At 38.8% G+C, this 22,137-nt stretch overlaps 1 protein-coding gene across 1 annotated transcript in view; it reads right to left on the bottom strand.

The window, feature by feature from the left end:
- WDPCP (WD repeat containing planar cell polarity effector) overlaps positions 1-21,907 on the bottom strand; it is a 296,203-nt gene extending 274,296 nt beyond the window's left edge. The window contains exons 1-2 of the mRNA XM_061156106.1: positions 21,901-21,907; positions 21,726-21,790 (exon numbers count right to left, since the gene is read on the bottom strand). Of these exons, the coding sequence (XP_061012089.1) occupies positions 21,726-21,790; positions 21,901-21,907 (72 nt within the window). The remainder of the gene's footprint in view (positions 1-21,725; positions 21,791-21,900) is intronic.
- Positions 21,908-22,137: the final 230 nt, after the last annotated feature.

Genomic DNA, 22,137 nt, shown 5'->3' with positions numbered 1-22,137 from the left:
AAAAACACTCAACAAAGTAGAAATAGAAGGAAACTACTTCAGATAAAAAAGTTGTATATGGAAAACCCACAGCAAATATACTCAATAGTGCAAGACTAAAAGCTTTCCCTTTAAAATCAGAAACAAGGTAAGCATGCCCACTTTTACCATTTCTATTCAACATAGTACTGGAAGTTCTAGCCAGAGCAATTAGGTATGAAAATGAAATAAAAAGCATCCAAATTGGAAAGGAAGAAATAAAATAATGTTTGCAAATATGATCTTATATGGAGAAAACTCTAAACACTCCAGAATAGAAAACTGTCAGAATAAAGGAATTCAGCAAAGTAACAAGATAACAAAGTCAACAGGCAAAAATTATTTGTATTTCAACACATCAACAATGAAGAATCTGAAAAGGAAATTACAAAATCAATGCCATTTACAATGGCATCAAAAAGAATACTTAGGAATTAAGAAAGCAAAAGACATGTTCAATGAAACAACAATGCCTTGAAAGAAATGAAGAAGACAAATAAATGGAAACATATCTCATGGTCACGGATTGGAAGATTTAATATAGGCAATGTCAATACTACCCAAAACAACCTTTGGGTACTACAGATTCAACACAATCCCTATTAAGGTAGGAGGTAGATGGACTCCCCTCCCCTGAGGGTAAAGCAACTGGAGATTCACTCTCTACAGACTGAAACTCCAAGACAAGAAAAGTAGGACAATTAAGGGAGGAGGCTGGACCCTGCACAGAACACATACTTCTTATTCCTGAAGTCAGGAGACCTCCTAACCACACAAGCACAGAAGACACTCCTTGGAGGCCAAAGGGGAATTATGTCAAGGGATGTTCTACTCAGATGCCTTTTCAGTAAAATCCATCTCGGCTAAGAGATGCATGTGCACAAATGGGAGGATCCTGAGATATACCAAATATGGACTGTGAACCAGGTAATTCAAAATGATTGGCCAAAGGAAACTGGGAAGAAATACCCTAGAAGAGTAATTCTAACTGCCTCGAGGGCATGACTCAGTGACACTCTCTCTCTCTCTCTCTCTCTCTCTCTCTGAGTCGACCATTGTGTCTATCCACAGGTACTAAATACTTCACTTGTTTCACTGCTTTCCATCTTTGTAGGAATTCTTTTCTGCAAAGCCAAAGGACCAGGGCCCTTGTCACTGACCTCTGGTCTAGTGGATGGTACTGGTATCTGGTACTTTCACCGCTATGACCCTGGTCTAGTGGATGGTACTGGTATCTGGTACTTTCACCGCTATGACCCAGCCCAGCCTTCAGCTGGGAACCCAAGCCCCGTTCCAAGCCACTGCAGGCCGAGGCCACCCGAGATCACTGTCAAAATCCCAATGACATATTTTGCAGAAATATTAATAGAAAAACTCAACTTAAATTTTAAATGGAATCTCTAGAAACCCCAAATAGCCAAAACAAATGGAAAAAAAAAAACAACCTCAAAACTGAAAGGCTCATAGTTCTGTTGCTGCTACTGCTAAGTCGCTTCAGTCGTGTCCGACTCTGTGCGACCCCATAGACGGCAGCCCACCAGGCTCCCCCATCCCTGGGATGCTCCAGGCAAGATCACTGGAGTGGGTTGCCATTTCCTTCTCCAGTGCGTGAAAGTGAAGTTGCTAGTCGTGTCCGACTCCTAGCGACCCCATGGACTGAAGCCTGACAGGCTCCTCCGTCCATGGGATTTTCCAGGCAAAAGAATACTGGAGTGTGGTGCCATTGACTTCTCCGCATAGTTCTGTTAGGTAGTTAGAATTGGAGAAAGGAATCCAGAATGGTGGTGGCTGAAAGACAAGGAAGGGAAAAGCCCGCAAAAATAGAACAAAGGAAGGTACGGGGACTGGAGTGAGGACCTTAGGAAGAACAAACAGCACTCCTGGCTAGCCCAATTTACATAGGGAAAGCTCAGGGGGAGGAAAAAACATATAAAAAGAGGAGCCAAAGGGCTGGGGGTCTCTCTCCTGCGCGCACGTGCTCTCTCTCTTTCTCTCTCTTCTCTTTGTGTCTTTTGGATCAGAATGCCCTCACACCTCAAGGATGTATTTTCCTTTATTTTCTAAATAAAACTGAGCTGTAACACAGAGCTGTAACACTGAGCTGTAACACTGTCCGCTTTAACATCTGTCGCTTCAAATTTTTGTTGTGACGAGACAGAACCAAGGAAATTACACACTCCCCTGACAGTTCTTAATATCAAAACTTATTACAAAGCTAGGATAATTCAAACAGTGCAGCACTAGCATAAAAACAGCTACATAAACCAACAGAACAGAACAGAAAGCCCAGAAATAAACTGTCACATAAAATGTCAAATTTTTGACAAATGTGCCAAGACCATTTAATGGGGAAAAGGACAAGTCTTTTTAACAAATGGTGCTGGCAAAACATCATATCAATGGGCAAAAGAATGAAGTTGGACCCTTACTTAAAACCATATATAAAAATTAACTCAAAATGGGTTAAGGACTTAAATCTGAGAGACCTAGAACAATAAAAGTCTTAGGAAAAAACATAGGAACAAAAGCTTCATAACGTTGGTCCTGGCAACAGTTTCTTTGGTATGAGAGCAATGGCACAGAAAACAGACAATTTGAAAGTTGATGTTAATGAATTTGAAGTTAATGAAAATTTTTAAAGTTGGGGCATCAAAGGACATTACCCTTAGTAAAATAACACATTACTTAAAAAATCATCCATTAATACATGATCCATTCAATAGGCAAGATAGGCCTATGGATTTTAATGTGGCAGAATAGGAAATATTCAATGATATTTTTTTCAGGTTACATTTTGCAAATAACCTTTGAGAAACTACCACTTGTGTAGTTTAACTTAGTATCAAAGATGAATATTACCTGAAAGAGTTATTTAAAACACTATGCCTTAAAAAAAAAAAAAAAGAAAGTTAACTATTCAGAGATCTACAGAGTAAAAAGGCAACCCACACAATTGGAGAAAATATTTACAAACCATATATCTGATAAGGTATTAAGACAGAGAATATATAGAGAAGTTCTAAAACTCAACATCAGAAAAACCAAAGAATCAGATTTAAAAAATGGGCAAAGGATTTTAGTAGACATTTCTCTAAAGAAGATATAGGAGTGGCCAGTAGGCACATGAAAAGATATTCAAACCACTAATCATTAAGGAAATGCTAATCAAAACTAGAAGGACATACCACTCCACAGTATTAGAATGGGCGCTACAAAAAAACAGAAACAAAAAGTGTTGGCAAGGATACCGAAAATCAGAACCTGTGCAATGTTGATGGGAATGTAAAATGGTGTAACTGCTAATGAAAACATGGCAGTTACTCAAAAATTAGAAGTAGCGTTACCACATAATGCAGGAATTCCACTACTGGGTATATACCTTAGAGCTGAAAGCAAGGTCTCTAAGAGATATTTCTACACCCATGTTCGGTGCAGGGCAGTGTGTGCACGCTCAATTGTGTCCAACTCTTTGCAGCCTCATGGGCTCCTCTGTCCATGGAATTTTCCAGGCAAGAATACTGGAGCAGGTTGCCATTTCCTTCTCCAGGGTATCTTCCCAAGCCAGGGATTGAACCCATGCCTCCTGCATCGCAGGCTGATTCTTTACTTCTGAGTCACCACTACACCAATGCTATGTAAAGCTCATATTGCTATGTGAGCAGATACCTAAGCCAACAGTAAGGGCACATTAAGTTACTCTCCAAATATTACTTTGCTAGTTTCAATTAAAGGGAATCAGATTACAAAACTGTTACACAAAAAAAGCCTAAAAGTTTAACTGTATTTCATTAAGGAAAACATTAAAATGAATTATTTTTAACTAGATGCATACAACTTTTACATACATTATAGATAAAATTAACAGGAGGTTAAGTAATTTCATAGTGTAAAAGTATAAAATCTTCTAAGTTCCAAAATACCTACAGTATAAAGAGCCAATATTCAAGTTTAGGGATCTGAAACTTAACACTCCTTTAATAGCTCTGCTGGAAGTTGTTAGAATGGTATTTCAAGTATTTTCTCTAATCTGAATTAAACATTATCTAAAAAATGCTAAGCTGGGGAAAAAATGCTAAGAACATCTCCAAATCCAGCATAACAGTTCAATGCTCTATTGTCTGTTGCTTTAACAAAATGAATGCTTACAACGAATTCAGAAACCACCTGGAGATTCAAACTCACAATGAAACTGCAATGGCAAATTATGCTACTTGACATTAGTTATTACTAGAGATGGTTCTTTAAGAAGGCAGAGAAGACAGACAACCTTATTATTAGTATAATTGGAAACATGCTGATACTTCCACCTACTTCTCTCTTCCAACATATATTACCTGTGAAATGTTCATCATTGATGCATTCCTTCATCTGATTAACAAGGGGAAAGGGAAAGTGTTATTGCTCAGTCGTGTCCTACTCTTTGTGACCCCATGAACTGTAGCCCTCCAGGCTCCTACATCCATGGGATTCTCCAGGCAAGAATAATGGAGTGGGTTGCCATTGTCTTCTCCAGAGGATCTTCTCGACCCAGGGATCAAATCCAGGTCTCCCACATTGCAGGCAAATTCATTACCATCTGAGCCACCAGGGAAACCCGATTAACAAGGGGAACCAACTCTGAAGAGAGCGAGGCCTGTGAACTACTAGACAGGAGACTATGGTTGTGTGCATCTGGGTTGGTGGACAGAGGCATACATGTTTGTAGCCTTACTGGAGTATGGAGATGTCCCAGCCTGCTAAAAGACTGTGACGAGAATTCTGCTTACAAAAGTTCTTCCTTGTAAATTCACTGTAAATCAAGGACAGAAATTATGAGATTTTTAAGAACGACAACAGGGGGAAATATTTTTCTCTTAGCAGCTAGTAGAAGAATTCATTTAGTGGAATACAGAAATTTTAAATAAGGGTTTGAGGTGAAAGTCAATACTCTGAGAAACAAGATTTGGGGAATAATGCATACCTACTCCATATGAGAAAAGGAGATCTCATTTGCTCCTCAGAGAGGGAGGGACAGCCAGAGGCAGCTGCTGTGTCCTGTCCCACAAGAGCCATTCAGGCACTGTAAGCCCAATGCTTAGTATGGAATTTAATGTAAGCCACACTCTTCCAGCATATTACATAATGAAATATTTATTCCAATTACGGTCAAGACTGATCTTAGAAAATGTTACTTTCTACTTTCTATTGACAAATATAAAATCATCTGCTAATTGTCAGACCAACTCACTTTCAGCAAGTCACTTTCTTCCTTTATTAAAATACATACACACACAAGTTTGTGAAGTGTTAAGAAGTTTACTGAAGGAATACTTTTCCTTTTATCATACTCCTAACTTCATAAATAACATCATTTTAAGCCCACTTTGCACCACTTTAATATAAATTAAGCAATGAGAAATAGCATTATCATGATTCATGTGATTTTAAACATTTACACTTTATTATCACTGCACCATTTTAATCTTAACTTTTAGTAATCTCTCTTTCAAGTACATTCTATAATTTATTTCTCAGTTTTTTACAATATTCCTCAAAACTTAACTCATTTATAATATATTGTAAAGGAAATTATAACCTTTACAACTGTATAGACATGGTATATTTTAGATGTTAATTTTTAAATGTGTGAGGGAATATGGAGGGTTTTTTTTCTGTTTTTAATGTAAGATCTTAGTTTTCTTGCTTAGTTTTCTTAGCAAGAAGCCCTCAGACAAGTCACAACCTTTGAACTGAGTTTCTTAACCTGTAAAATGAGGATGATAATCACTCACTCTGCTGCTGCTGCTGCTAAGTCGCTTCAGTCATGTCCGACTCTGTGTGATCCCACAGACGGCAGCCCACCAGGCTCCCCTGTCCCTGGGATTCTCCAGGCAAGAACACCGGAGTGGGTTGCCATTTCCTTCTCCAATGCATGAAAGTGAAAAGTGAAAGTGAAGTCGCTCAGTCGTATCCGACTCTTTGCGACCCCATGGACTACACCCTACCAGACTCCTCCATCCATGGGATTTTCCAGGCAAGAGTACTGGAGTGGGGTGCCATCGCCTTCTCCGATGTATATATGTATACACATATATAAATATGCTTTCTGTTAAATGTAAAACAAAATGATTAAATTCATGAGGGCCAAGAAAAATAACACCAACATTAATTTTGAGTCCTTCTTATATGAAATAGTTCAAGGAAGACACCACATGACAAATCTCAGCTGTAAGTCATGAAAACTTGATTCATTTCCAGGTTCTATATATTAAATTTAACATATAAGTAAATTCCTTATGCGTCACAATTCTTTAAACTTGGCAAAATATGGGAGAGCTATTATAAAACCAGACTTGGGAACTAAGGCACTGAAATGTTCAACTAAAAAGGAACAAAGGCTTTAGATGTAGCAGCAGTGTTGTAGAGAGCCATCCTTACTCAGGGAATCCCATCTTTTGGGGACAGTTTGCAACTTCCTATCTTTACAATGAGCACTTTGCAACATAAATTCTAAGGTCTGTCTTAGAAAAGTACAACCTTCCAAAACTGAACCAAGAAGAAATAGAAAGCATGAACAGGCCAATCACAAGCACCAAAATTGAAACAGTAATAAAAAATCTTCCAACAAACAAAAGTCCAGAGCCAGATGGCCTTACAGGCGAATTCTAGCAAAAGTTTAGACAAGAGCTAACACCTATACTGCTCAAACTCTTCCAGAAAATTCCAGAGGAAGGAAAACTCCCAAACTCATTCTACATAGCCACCATCACCCTGATACCAAAAACAGACAAAGATACCACAAAAAAAGAAAATTACAGGCCAATATCACTGATGAACACAGATGCAAAAATCTTCAACAAAATTCTAGCAAACAGAAGCCAACAGCACAATAAAAGGATCATACACCATGATCAAGTGGTTTTGTCCCAGGGATGCAAAGATTCTTCAATATATGCAAATCAATGTGATACACCATATATCAACTAACTCAAAGATTAAAAACCACATGATCATCTCAACAGATGCAGAAAAAGGTTTTGACAAAATTCAACACCTATTTATGATAAAAACTCTCTAGAAAGTAGGCATAGAAGGAACAACATATAAAGGTCACATACAACAAACCCACAGAAACATTATTCTCAATGGTGAAAAACTGAAAGCATTTCCTCTAAGAAAAGGAACAAGACAAGGGCATTCACTCTTGCCACTGTTCTTCAACATAGTTTTGGAGGTCCTAGCCATAGCAACCAGAGAAGAAAAAGAAATACAAGGAATTCAGATCAGAAAAGAAGAAGCAAAGCTCTCACTATCTGCAGATGACAAGATACTATACACAGAAAACCCTAAGGATTCCACCAGAAAATTACTAGAGCTAATTTTACTACAATCAAGGAATACAGTAAAGTTTCAGGATATAAAGTAACACAGGATATCCCTTGTATTCCTGTATACTAACAGTGAAAAATCAGAAAGAGAAGTCAAGGAAACAATCCCATTCACAGCTGCAACAAAAATAATAAAACACCTAGGGATAAACCTACCTAAAGAGACAAAAGAGCTGTATACAGAAACTGTAAGGAACTGATGAAAGAAGTCAAGGATGACACAAACAGATGGAGGGATATACCATGTTCTTGGATTGGAAGAATCAATACCATAAAAAATGACTATACTACCTAAAGTAACCTAGAAAGTCAATGCAATCCCTGTCAAACTACCAATGGTATTTTTTACAGAACTAGAAAAAAAAATTTCACAATTTGTATGAAAACACAAAAGATCCCGCAAGAAGAAATGAGCTGGAGGAGTCAATCTTCCTAACTTCAGACTATACTACAAAGCTACAGTCATTAAGACTCTGTCATATTAGAACAAAAACAGAAATACAGACCAATGGAACAAGATAGAAAGCCCAGAGATAAACCCATGCACGTATGGGCACCTTCTCTTTAACAAAGGAGCCAAGGATATACAATACAGAAAAGACAGCCTATTCAATAAGTGGTACTGGGAAAACTGGACTGCTAAATGTAGAAGAATGAAACTAGAACACTTTCTAACATCATACACAAAAATAAATCCAAAATGGATTAAAGATTTAAGTGTAAGGCCAGAAACTACATAGGCAGTACACTCTTTGACATACATCACAGCAAGATGTCTTTGACGCACCTCTTAGAATAATGGAAATCAAATGTAAACAAAAGGGACTTAATTAAACTTAAAAGCTTTTGCATAGCAAAGGAAAAAAATAAACAAGATTAAAGAACAACCCTCAGAATGGGAGAAAACAATTGCAAACAAAACAACTGACAAAGGATTAATTTACAAAATATACAAGCAGCTCATGCAAGTCAATACCAGAAAAACAAACACAATAAAAAAACAGGCAGAAGACCTAAACAGACATTTCTCCAAAGATAGATGGCCAACAAACACATGACAAGATGCTAAACACTGCTCATTACCAGAGAAATGCAAATCAAAACTACAATGAAGTATCACCAGTCAGAACTGTCATCATTAAAAAATCTACAAACAAATAAATTCTGCAGAGAATGTAGAGAAAAAGAAACCCTCCTGCACTGTTGGTGGGAATGTAAATTGATACAGCCACTATGGAGAGTAGTATGGTGATTGTTTAAAAAACTAGGAATACAACTACCGTATGACCCAACAATCCCACCACTAGGCACATACCCTGAGAAAACTGTAAGAGACACATGTACCCTAATGTTTGTTGCAGCACTTTTTACAATATCTAAAACATGGAAGCAACCTATGTCCATGAACAGATGAATAGATACAGAAATTGTGGTACATAATATGCAATGGAATACTGCTCGGGTATAAAAAAACACACATTCGAGTCAGTCCTAATGAGGTGAATGAACCTAGAGTCTAGTATACAAACTGAAGTAAATCAGAAAGGGAAACACAAATATTGTGTATAACATGTGTATGGAATCTAGAAAGACGGTACTGATGAACCTATTTGCAGGGCAGCAATGGAGACACAGACATACAGAACAGGCTTGTGGACACAATGGGGGAAGGAGAGAGTGGGACAAATTGAGAGACTAGCATGGAAACATATATATTACCACATGTAAAACAGACAGCAAATGAGAATTTGCTGTGTGAAACAGGGAGCTTGAGCCCCAGTGTTCTCTGACAACCTAGAGAGGCAGAATGGGGAAGGAGAAGGGAGTGGGGTTCAGGAGGGAGGGGACATATGTATACCTGTGGCTGATTTGTGTTGAGCCCAACACAATATTGCAGAGCAATTATCTTCCAATAATTGTATTTTGTTCTATACTTCTAAATATTGTACAATTGTAATCTTTGATAATTTTTTTAAAAAGGGGAAAAAGTAACTAAATGAAGCTATGTCAAATAAAACGCAAAAGAAATTATACCCAGAATATTAGAAATTATCATTTTAACTAATATATTTGCAAATTATGTTGTACTAGCCTGGTCACTGTTGGGAAATAAGTTATAACAGACCTAAAAATTGCACAGTGACTAGAATATTGAGATACCTGTCAGAAAACTTGAATCAACTATTTAAGCCATATCTTTATAGCCTACTCTATCATTTGTTATATTATCAGAAATAATAAAAAATGGCAGCCTTAAACTGTAGGATCCAAATGAAAACCAGGTGTGATGAAGTCTGTATTATTCCTTTCACTGGGAAAAATTATGTAATTATAATGCTAGTAAATGCCCATAATTATGATCGGAGACAATGTACTGAATTATCAAAAATATTATAAAGATTAAACATTATCATTATTAAAAATTCTAAGGTCTGCAGAAAGGTTATTAAACAAGTAAGCATAATATATGCCCATTCTGTGGGACTCCATTTATTTCTCATTTGTTGTATGGCGTATGGAGCCAACCATACTCTCCAGGCAAACCAAGCACACCAGATAATAAATACATTATACTGGAACAAAAGACAATTTTAAGTATACATTTTATGATCTAAACTAGCCTTAATTCTACCTATAGCTTAAGTCTGATAATTTAGCTGAATGATTTGCTAAACAAATTAATAATAAGCTATTTACCAAAACATGATAATAAATTTTTACTAAATTATCAAAATACATCTGGGAAATTTCTGATATTCTCAATATTTCGCAACTTCTTCCAATCACTTTCCAGTATTATTTGCATTTACAAAATTTCTGTTTAGCAAGAAAAGTTTGGAGGGTTTAGGTTCTTTAAGCCAAGATTAGTCTTCCAACTCCACAATGGCAATTTTAAAGGCATTTTGTTTGTTCCTATTGTGAGAAAGGTATCATGTTGTGTTCCATGAGGCATTTACAGATGTACAAGACACAGTCTCTGAACTCGAGGAAATTTCAGTCTAATAACTGATACCGAAAAGCTGAAAGTAATCTACAGGGACTCCCCTGGTGGTTCAATGGTTAAGAATTCACCTCACAATGCAGGGGACAGGGGTTCGATCCTTAGATGGGGACTAAGGTCTCACATGGCTCAGAGTAACTAAGACCACAGGCTACAACTAGAGTCCACACTTTCACAGTGAAAGATCCCGTACGATGCAATGAGGATTCCATGTGTTGCAATTAAGACCAGATGCGGGCAAATATTTTTTTTTAACTAATATACAGTAAACACCACCAAAATTGTACAATTAACATTTTATTATATGGGTATTTTCTCACATTACTGTATTTGCTTTGAAAGTGAAAGTCGCTCAGTCATGCCTGACTCTCTGCAATCCCATGGACTGTTGCCTGCCAGGCTCCTCTGTCCATGGAATTCTCCAGGCAAGAATACTGCAGTGGATAGCCATGCCCTTCTCCAGGGGATCTTCCCGACCCAGGGATCGAACTCCATCCAGTCTTTCACGCTACCATCTGATGGTAGGTTCTCTACCATCTGAGCCACCAGGGAAGCCCCATATTTGCCTTATTTAGATGTTTATGGACTAACTATTCATCTTTCTACAATTCCGTCAACCCACCTTGTATTTTTAATGCATTTCAAAGTTTCTGGCATAAGTATGTTTCATCCCTAAATACTTTAGCATACCTATCACTAACTAGAGTTTAGTAATTTTTACAGATGTTTTTAGAAAAAAAATTACAAATATGAAATGCACAAATCTCGTATCATTTGCAGATTTTTACAAATTCTTATACCTCTGTAAGGCAAACTCCTATCAAGATATAGACCATTACTGTCACCCAAAAAGTTCCTTCATGCTCATTCCCAATTAATCCCCACCTAGAGGGAGCCACTTTTAGTCATTTCCACACCCCACCCCCGGCCCCCCCGCCCCGAGATTAAATATACAGGTAATTTTTAAAATTCAAAACAAAGAGCCATCAGGCTGAAGAATCAAAAAAAGACTTCATGTGGATGGACAGGTGTGCAGATACACAATAAAGTAAATAAAGCAAAATGCTTAACAAGTGTAGAAATTAGACAGGTACTATACAGGTGTGAATAGATGAAAGTCACTCAGTCATGTCTGATTCTTTGCGACCCTGTGGACTGTAGCCCACCAGGCTCCTCTGTCTATGGAATTCTCCAAGCAAGAATACTGAAGAGGGCTGCCATTCCCTTCTCCAGGGGATCTTCCCGACCCAGGGATCAAACCCAAGTCTCCTGCATTGCAAGCAGATTCTTTACCATCTGAGCCACCAAGGAAGCCCCAGCTATATAGGTGTGCCAGTTATCAATCTGTTATCTCTCAGCATCAAATCTACCTTTCTTTGCCCCACTTTATGACAATGGAACTAGAGTTCTAAAGGCTTCTCCTTCACCAGCTTTAGAGAGGGCCACGGGGTGACCCCATCACGTCACCACGTGTGCTGCTGTGCTAAGTCACTCAGCTGTATCTGACTCTCTGCAGCCCCGTGGACTACAGCCCACCAGGCAGCTCTGTCCAAGTAATTTTCCAGGCAAGAATACTGGTGTAAGTTGTCATTTTCCTACTCCAGGGGATCTTCCCAACCTGGGGATCGAACCTGTGTCTCTTGAGTCTCCTGTACTGGCAGGTGGATTCTATGCCACTATGCCACCTAGCAGCAGAGAAATACTTCCCTTCTGGATTCTGGTTCTCTATTATTATTATTAATTAGAGTGAAGGCCCAAAAGCACTGATGAGGAGACAGGTTCCAGCCGTGGCCTCATGCTCTGTAGCCACGGTAGGTATGCCCTTTTTGAAGAGGCTTGCATCCAAGCTCTGGGAAGGACTCTCTCCCAGTCTTTCTTCCTTGTCCAAGTAGTAAGAGCTGCTCTTTTGCAACTGCTACTTCTGGGACCTTTAAACTCTGAGCTCTTTTACCTCTTTTAATAGTTAATCACCTCTCCTTGTTCTGGTTAACAATTTGTCATATTAAATTTTTTTTTTCTTTTTTTCTTTTTTAATTTTTATTATTATTATTTTTTTTTCCCAGTGGGTTTTGTCATACATTGATATGAATCAGCCATGGATTTACATGTATTCCCAATCCCGATCCCCCCTCCCACCTCCCTCTCCACCCGATTCCTCTGAGTCTTCCCAGTGCACCAGGCCCGAGCACTTGTCTCGTGCATCCCACCTGGGCTGGTGATCTGTTTCACCATAGATAGTATACATGCTGTTCTTTTCAAATATCCCACCCTCACATTCTCCCACAAAGTTCAAAAGTCTGTTCTGTGTTTCTGTGTCTCTTTTTCTGTTCTGCATATAGGGTTATCGTTATCACCTTTCTAAATTCCATATATATGTGTCAGTATGCTGTAATGTTCTTTATCTTTCTGGCTTACTTCACTCTGTATAATGGGCTCTACTTTCATCCATCTCATTAGAACTGATTCAAATGAATTCTTTTTAATGGCTGAGTAATATTCCATGATGTATATGTACCACAGCTTCCTTATCCATTCATCTGCTGATGGGCATCTAGGTTGCTTCCATGTCCTGGCTATTATAAACAGTGCTGCGATGAACACTGGGGTGCACGTGTCTCTTTCAGATCTGGTTTCCTCAGTGTGTATGCCCAGAAGTGGGATTGCTGGGTCATATGGCAGTTCTATTTCCAGTTTTTTAAGAAATCTCCACACTGTTTTCCATAGCGGCTGTACTAGTTTGCATTCCCACCAACAGTGTAAGAGGGTTCCCTTTTCTCCACACCCTCTCCAGCATTTATTGCTTGTAGACTTTTGGATAGCAGCCATCCTGACTGGCGTGTAATGGTACCTCCTTGTGGTTTTGATTTGCATTTCTCTAATAATGAGTGATGTTGAGCATCTTTTCATGTGTTTGTTAGCCATCTGTATGTCTTCTTTGGAGAAATGTCTGTTTAGTTCTTTGGCCCATTTTTTGATTGGGTCATTTATTTTTCTGGAATTGAGCTGCAGGAGTTGCTTGTATATTTTTGAGATTAATCCTTTGTCTGTTTCTTCATTTGCTATTATTTTCTCCCAATCTGAGGGCTGTCTTCTCACCTTATTTATAGTTTCCTTTGTTGTGCAAAAGCTTTTAAGTTTCATTAGGTCCCATTTGTTTAGTTTTGCTTTTATTTCCAATATTCTGGGAGGTGGGTCATAGAGGATCTTGCTTTGATTTATGTCGGAGAGTGTTTTGCCTATGTTCTCCTCTAGGAGTTTTATAGTTTCTGGTCTTACATTTAGATCTTTAATCCATTTTGAGTTTATTTTTGCGTATGGTGTTAGAAAGTGTTCTAGTTTCATTCTTTTACAAGTGGTTGACCAGTTTTCCCAGCACCACTTGTTAAAGAGGTTGTCTTTTTTCCATTGTATATCCTTGCCTCCTTTGTCAAAGATAAGGTGTCCATAGGTTCGTGGATTTATCTCTGGGCTTTCTATTCTGTTCCATTGATCTATATTTCTGTCTTTGTGCCAGTACCATACTGTCTTGATGACTGTGGCTTTGTAGTAGAGTCTGAAGTCAGGCAGGTTGAGTCCTCCAGTTCCATTCTTCTTTCTCAAGATTACTTTGGCTATTCGAGGTTTTTTGTATTTCCATACAAATTGTGAAATTCTTTGGTCTAGTTCTGTGAAAAATACCGTTGGTAGCTTGATAGGGATTGCACTGAATCTATAGACTGCTTTGGGTAGAATAGCCATTTTGACAATATTAATTCTTCCAATCCATGAACACGGTATGTTTCTCCATCTGTTTGTGTCCTCTTTGAAAGAGGAAATTAATAGTCATATTAAATTTTTAAATAACCAGTATAGTTCTCTCTCCTGACTGAACTCAGAATACTGTCAAGGATACTCACTGTACAGCTTTTCTGCATGTTTGAAAATGTTGGGGGAGGGAGGAAGCAGGGAGATATATTTTAAAAGACAGGGAAAATGTTAATAATTATTGAAGCTGCATGATGGACTGAAAAATTACACTGTCTCTTCATTTTGCTTATGTTTGTAACTTTTTGTGATAGTTTTTAAGTGGTGGTGGTGGGGGGGAAGCTTCATATACACCAAAGCATTGGAAAGAGTCTGGCAGAATGGATTTTAACAGGCAGAAATAGAGTCTGAGAGTCCAGGTGAGGAAAAGCACACTAAAAGTAGAGGCAGAATACTGTAGGACTTTGTTGCTTGTTTGAGCAACAGCAAGTAAGCTGGCTAAAGTAAAGGTGTACAATGCAAATGAGTATCTTTGCTGAGATCTTTTTTCCTCCTCTTTAACTTTCACTTCAATGTTAGTTCTTCATATTCAATTGCTTTTTCCCCCCTACTCTCCTGTCCCTCCCCATACTTCTACTTACTCTCCAAAATCTTCTTCCACACCCCTTATTAACCATAAATTGATCCATTTAGAGTCTTTTCATACATCTTAATTTTTTTAAACAATGAGTGTAATTATTAAATATCTATTTTGGACATATTTATGAGAAAATGTAATTATGTTTGTGCTTATATAGCACTTTACATGTAAAGTCATTAGCAGTGACACAAGACATGTTTTCATAATCTCTAGTTAGTAGGAGATAAGAGAAAATATTAATTTATTATTTTTATTATTGTTGAATAACTTATGACTTTTTATGATTGTAAAATACATCTGTACACACAAGAGTGAGTATGTGTGTCAACACATTATCTCCAGGAAGGAGTTCATAATATTCTTTGTTTAGCTGAGTGGTGAATTGAACAAACAATAAAATTAATACTCTCCACCCACCAATACATTTAAAGCACCCCTATGCTATTCCCCAGTGACATCTCTCTCTCTCCTTCCTTAAGGATGACAAAAATCACAAAATTTGACTTCAAAAAGCATTTTTGTTTAAGCCAAACTGAAAATATTATAAAGTATAAAACCAGCTATACATGTAATAAGAACTCATAATAAAGGTAACATAATAGAGAACACATATACTATGCAAATAAAACATATATCACGATTCATAAAAAGTGCATAAGCACCTGTTGCACACATTAAAATGTACAAACACCCCAACTGAGTTCCTTTCTCTGTTAACCTTCATTATCCACAAGGTCTGAACCAAGTGGCACATGCTCTTCTATCTACCTAAAATGCGACGGGACATAGGCGTCTTGCTGTACCTCACTGTGCACACTGTTTGCTGAACCCACAGTAGGCACGGCGCAAGCCAAGAGGCTGGAAGAAGCAGCGAGGAGCTGTAGGAACTGCATCTCCTGGCTGACACAGCGGCTGCAGCAGCAGTCGTAACCTAAACTTCTCTCCTGGCTGACACAGAAGCAGACTTAACATAACCATAATGGAGCCCACAAGGGCTTTCCAGATGGAGCTTAGGCATGCTTACAGAACAAAAGAAGCCCATGGCCAAGCGAGTACCTTGTGAGGTGCATGCACAGTGCTATAAGTGATCTCAGCTGTTACATAATCATTATTTACAAAATGTGGGGAGAGAGACATCCTGAATACTGCCATCTTGGCTAATTTGCTCTTTCCCTATAACAGGTATTCCAGAACAGTAGACAGCAGAAGACAGATGTTGTCTGCGTCACTCAGGCAATGACTATGCTTTCCTATCCCCTCTTGATGATGCCAGCTTGCAGGTGCTAGGTTTCACTCATGACCTAGGACAATGCATTGTTTGTAAACTTTGCACACCAAAACTGTTAATGTTAGTTCTTCCAGAAAAAATCAGCAACGATTAAGACAAGAACTGGGTTTCTCTCTTGCCTCGCACAGGACTCCTCCTGTGTAGTCAGAATCACTGATAGTGATGCCCTCCATAGGGTATACACATGGGCAGAAGAAATGCCTCCACAAAGATATGCTCCAGCTGCTCCTGCTCTGGAAGATGCCTTGCTAATCCACTAAGTTTTGGAAGCCATGCAGCAGAACTTTGGGTGATAACAAAAACATACTATTCTGTCACCTGTGGCTACTGAGCACTTGAAATGTACCTGGTGTGACTGAGAAAATGTTTTTAAATTAATTTTACATTCACATATAGTTGACAAACGATATTATGTTAGTTTCAGGTGTACTACATAGTGACTTGATATTTGCATACCTTGTGAAATGACCAAGATGAGCCTAGTAACCATCTGTCTCCATACAAAGGTATTACAGTATTACTGGCAATATCCTTAATGTTGTGTATTACATCCCATGGTTTACCTATTATATAACTGGAGAGCTGCACATTTTAATCCCCTACACGTATTTTATCCACCTGTCTATCCCCTCCCTTCTGGAAACTACCTGTTTGTTCTCTGTTTCATTTGTTTTGCTGTTTAGATTTCATGTATAAGTGAGAGCATGTGGTATTTGTCCTTCTCTGACTTATGGACTGAGTATAATACTCTCAAGATTGATCCATATTGACAGAATTGTCAAGATTTATATTTTTATGGCTAAGTATTATTCATATATCACATCTTCTTTTCCCATTAGTCTGCCACTAGATCCTTAGGTCGCTTTCATACCTTGGCTACTATAAATAATGCTGCAATGAACATTGGAGGGCATATATCTTTTTGAATTAGTATTTCTGTTTTCTTTAGGTAAATGCCCAGAAGTGAAACTGCTGGATCATATGGCAGCTCTACTTTTATTTTATAAAGAACCTCAATGCTATTTTCCATAGGAGCTGCACCTATTTACAATCCCACCAAGACAGCTTAGCAATATTTTTTAGTTAAGTCCCCTCATGCAAGTGAAACAAAAGAAAAATAAACAAATGAGACTACATCAACTGAAAAGCTTTTGCACAGCAAAGGAAACCATCAAACACACAAAAAGGCAGCCTAGCAAAAGTGAGAAGAAATTTGCAAATATATGTACAATAAAGAGTTAATATCAAAAATATATAAAAACTCATATAACTCAACTTAAAAAACCAAAATAACTAAATTAAAAAATGGACCAAGGACCTGAATTGAAATTTCTCCAAAGATGTACAGATGGCCAAAAGACACATGAAAAGATGCTTAATTATCAAGGAAACACAAATTGAAACCACAATGGGATACAAATTCACACCTGTCCAAAAGGTTATTACCAAGAAAACAACTAATAACAAGTGTTGGTGAGGATACAGAAAAAGGGAATGCTTGGGCACCAATTTTATTTAATTTTTAATTAATTTGAATGTAATAGCCAAATAGCAACACAATTCCAGGCTTAGTTTGTTAAAAATCAGAGCCTTAGAACACGTATGTTTCAGTCAGTTCAGTCGCTCAGTCGTGTTAGACTCTTTGTGACCCCATGCACTACAGCACGCCAGGTTTCCCTGTCCATCACCACCTCCTGGAGCTTGTTCAAATTCATATCCATCGAGTCAGTGATACCATCCAACCATCTCATCCTCTGTCATCCCCTTCTCTTGCCTTCAATCTTGACCAGCATCAGGGTCTTTTCCAATAAGTCAGTTCTTTGCATTAGACGGCCAAAGTTTTGGAGTTTCAGCTTCAACATCAGTCCTTCCAATGAATATTCAGGACTGATTTCCTTTAGGATTGACTGGTTAGATCTCTTGCAGTCCAAGGGACTCTCAAGGGTCTTCTCCAATACCACAGTTCAAAAGCATCAATTCTTTGGTGCTCAGTTTTCTTTATAGTCCAATTCTCACATCCATACATGACTACTGGAAAAACCATAGCTTTCACTAGACGTACGTTTGTTGGCAAAGTAATGTCTCTGCTTTTTAATATGATGTCTAGGTTGATCACAGCTTTTCTTCGAAGGAGCAAGTGTCTTTTAATTTTATGACTGCAGTCACCTTCTGCAGTGATTTTGGAGCCACCCAAAATAAAGTCTCTAACTGTTTCCATTGTTTCCCCATCTATTTCTCATGACATGATGGGACCAGATGCCATGATCTTAGCTTTCTGAATGTTGAGGTTTAAGCCAACTTTTTCACTCTCCTCTTTCACTTTCATCAAGAGGCTCTTTAGTTCTTCTTCCCTTTCTGCCATAAGGGTGGTGTCATCTGAGTATCTGAGGTTATTGATATTTCTCCCAGCAATCTTGATTCCAGCTTGTGCTTCTTCCAGCCCAGCATTTCTCATGATGTACTCTGCATATAAGTTAAATAAGTAGGGTGACAATATACAGTCTTGACGTACTCCTTTCCCGATTTGGAACCAGCCTATTGTTCCATGTCCAGTTGCTTCCTGACCTGCATACAGATTTCTCAGGAGCAGGTCAGGTGGTCTGGTATTCCCATCTCTTTCAGAATTTCCCAGTTTACTGTGATTCACACAAAGGCTTTGGCATAGTCAATAAAGCAGAAATTGATGTTTTTCTGAACTTTCTTGCTTTTTCAATGACCCAACAGATTTTGGCTATTTGATCTCTGGTTCCTCTGTTCTTTCTAAATCCAGCTTGAACATCTGAAGAATCATGGTTTAAGTACTGTTGAAGCCTGGCTTGGAGAATTTTGAGCATTACTTTGCTGGCATGTGAAATGAGTGCAATTGTGCAGTAGTATGAACATTCCTTGACATTGTTTTTCTTTGGAATTGGAATGAAGACTGACCTTTTCCAGTCCGTGGTCACTGCTGAATTTTCCAAATTTGCTAGCATATTGAGTGCAGCACTTCCACAGCATCATCTTTTAGGATTTGAAATAGCTCAAATGGAATTCTATCACCTCCACTAGCTTTGTTCGTAGTGATGCTTCCTAAGGCCCACTTGACTTCACATTCTAGGATGTCTGGCTCTAGCTGAGTGATCACACCATCATGGTTATCTGGGTCATAAAGGTCTTTTTGTATAGTTCTTCTGTGTATTCTTGCCACCTCTTCTTAATATCTTCTGCTTCTGTTAGGTCCATACCGTTTCTGTCCTTTATTATGCCCATCTTTGCATGAAATGCTCCCTTGGTATCTCTAATCTTCTGAAGAGATCTCTAGTCTTTCCCATTCTATTGTTTTCCTCTATTTCTTTGCATTGATCACTGAGGAAGGCTTTCTTATCTCTCCTTGCTATACTTTGGAACTCTGCATTCAAATGGATATATCTTTTCTTTTCTTCTTTGCCTTTAGCTTCTCTTCTTTTCTCAGCTATTTGTAAAGCCTCTTCAGACAGCCATTTTTCCTTTTTGCATTTCTTTTTCTTAGGGACGATCTTGATCACCGCCTCCTGTCACGAACCTTCATCCACAGTTCTTCAGGCACTCTGTCTATCAGATCTAGTCCCTTAAATCCATTTCTCACTTCCACTGTATAATCGTAAGGGATTTGATTTAGGTCATACCTCAATCGTCTAGTGGTTTCCCCTATGTTCTTCAATTTAAGTCTGAATTTGGCAATAAAGTAAGGTCATGATCTGAGCCACTGTCAGCTCCCGGTCTTGTTTTTGCTGACTGCATAGAGCTTCTCCATCTTTGGCTGCAAAGAATATAATCAATCTGACTTCAGTATATACCGTCCGGTCATGTCCACCTATAGAGTCTTCTCTTCTGTTGTTGTAATAGGGTGTTTGTTATGACCAGTGGGTTTTCTTGGCAAAACTCTGTTAGCCTTTGCCCTCCTTCACATTTTGTACTCCAAGGTCAAATTTGCCTGTTACTCCAGCTGTTTCTTGACTTCCTACTTTTGCATTCCAGTCCCCTATAATGAACAGAACATCTTTTTTGGATATTAGTTCTAGAAGGTCTTGTAGATCTTCATGTTTGCAAGATGTTAAATGCCAAAACACTACCTGCAATGCTGCAAATGTGGTTCCACCTCCTCTACCCTAGCTGTCTGGAAGAAACATCTGTTTGTTCTCATTCAGACAGCACCTCTTTTGTGAAACTGTGGCAACCCAGATTTACTAACCTGCTACCTAACTACTACTAACCAGGTCACACCATGATGCCATTATTGGTTTACACATCTGTGTTCCCTGCTAAACTGGGAGCTCTAAAAAGGCAGCAACTGTGTATTACTAATATCTGGATCCCTAGTGCCTAACAGAATGCCACACCCTAAAATTCTTGCTCTATGCTCTCCTGGCCAGTTTATTACAACAGTCTTCATCTAACCAATCCATATTCTCCACTACTCTTATTTGAAACCTCATAATCCCATCCATAACCAACATCTTAGAACTGGAGAAATTATAGGTCATATTATTAATATCTGTATCAAAGGATGTAGTGTTTTACTTCTACATACAATTGCTCAGTAGAAAACACTGTAGAATAGTGAAAACTATGCACATTAGAAACTCAAGTTCTCTAAAGACAAGTAACAAGGCAGCGGACACTGAGGTCTGGAATTCAGGACTAGACACAAACTTGAGAATGTCTAACACAGAGGTGGCATTTTGAAACTAGCAATTCATGAATTAGATCACTAAGGAATTAAGTGCAGACAGAATACAGGTACTCCAAGGTTAAGAGATTAGAGGCAGAAAAAGAACTCACAAAGAACACTGAGAAGGAGCAACCAATGACAGAGGAAAACCAGGAGATAGTTGTCTGAAAAACAGGTGAATAGTTACTTAAGAAAGAGAGTCATTAAGCTATGATAAACACTATTGATAGCTCCAATTAGAAAGTAAGATTCTATTTCTTTTCCATAATAGCAAACCCTCCAAAACTGAGGAAAGAAAAACTGAAACATACCACTTGCATTCAATTACCAGTGAACAGAGTAAAATTGAAAGATACCTTTTGGCCTTTAACTAGCAATGCAACCAGAAGTTACACCAATGTTATCTAATATAGATATTTCATTTATTTCACACACATGCTATTCTAAAGCATTACATCTTAATACCACATGCAACAAGGTTTCAGAGAGCACAACAATTTTCTTGGGCAGCATTAATTTCAAACGAAAACCTCGTTAAGTTGTTTTACCAGCTGAGACCCCCTAATTAACAATCAGAGTCTCCCATTCAGCTGCCACGCTTTCCTTAGAAATGCAGGTTTTGCATAATTTAAAGCTCAAGATGGTTTAAAGAGCATCCGGTTTCCAAAATAGAACGGACAAAAGTATCAACATTCCCAGAGGACTTAAGAGAAAAAGTTAGACTGCACACCAGTAAGGGACGGGCTCATTTCCCACAAAGCAGAAGCTCAATATTTTTCACGTATCTTGAGAAAAGCTGTATCTTACAGCAGGGACATGGCACGAACTTCAGGGCCCTCCACAATACCTTCCCCCTAACAGTGCGCGGAGAGAGGTACTGGCGAGCAGAAGAGCTGTACCTGTGTCCACAAAGGCAATGCGGGACGGCGCACAACCGCAAACCAGACTCTAGGGTCTAGCCTCGGGCTGGGACTCACCTGTCTCCTGAGTGTGGAAGATGCGCAGCCCCCAGCCGCCCCTGAGAGGGCGTCCCCGCAAACCCCTCACTACGTCACGGGACACTACGAGAGCGAGAGTCCTCTAATTAGAGAAGAAGGACCCTGGAGGACGCGGAGCTTTCGCTGCGTCCTTTCGGTCTCGGAGATGCCGCACCACGCATCCCTTAAGAACTCTTCAGCGGCTCCAGCGTGCGCGCGCTCTCCCGCCTCGTCGCTTAGCAACCTGCGAAGCCGTCCAGTCTTCCCGACTAGTCACATTCCTCCCGCCCCTGCAGATTGTGAAGAGTTTTTAAAAAGATTTTATTTCCGGGTCGACCCAGCTTTACCCAGCGGAAGATCTCTTTACCTCCCAAGTTTACCCTTGCGGGGAGGATAAAGGCTCCGTAGCGGT

Source organism: Dama dama, chromosome 11 (assembly GCF_033118175.1).
Source record: "Dama dama isolate Ldn47 chromosome 11, ASM3311817v1, whole genome shotgun sequence".
Lineage (NCBI taxonomy): Eukaryota > Metazoa > Chordata > Mammalia > Artiodactyla > Cervidae > Dama > Dama dama.
Note: the sequence above shows the minus strand (reverse complement) of the source record. Positions and strands in the feature narration are given on the sequence as shown.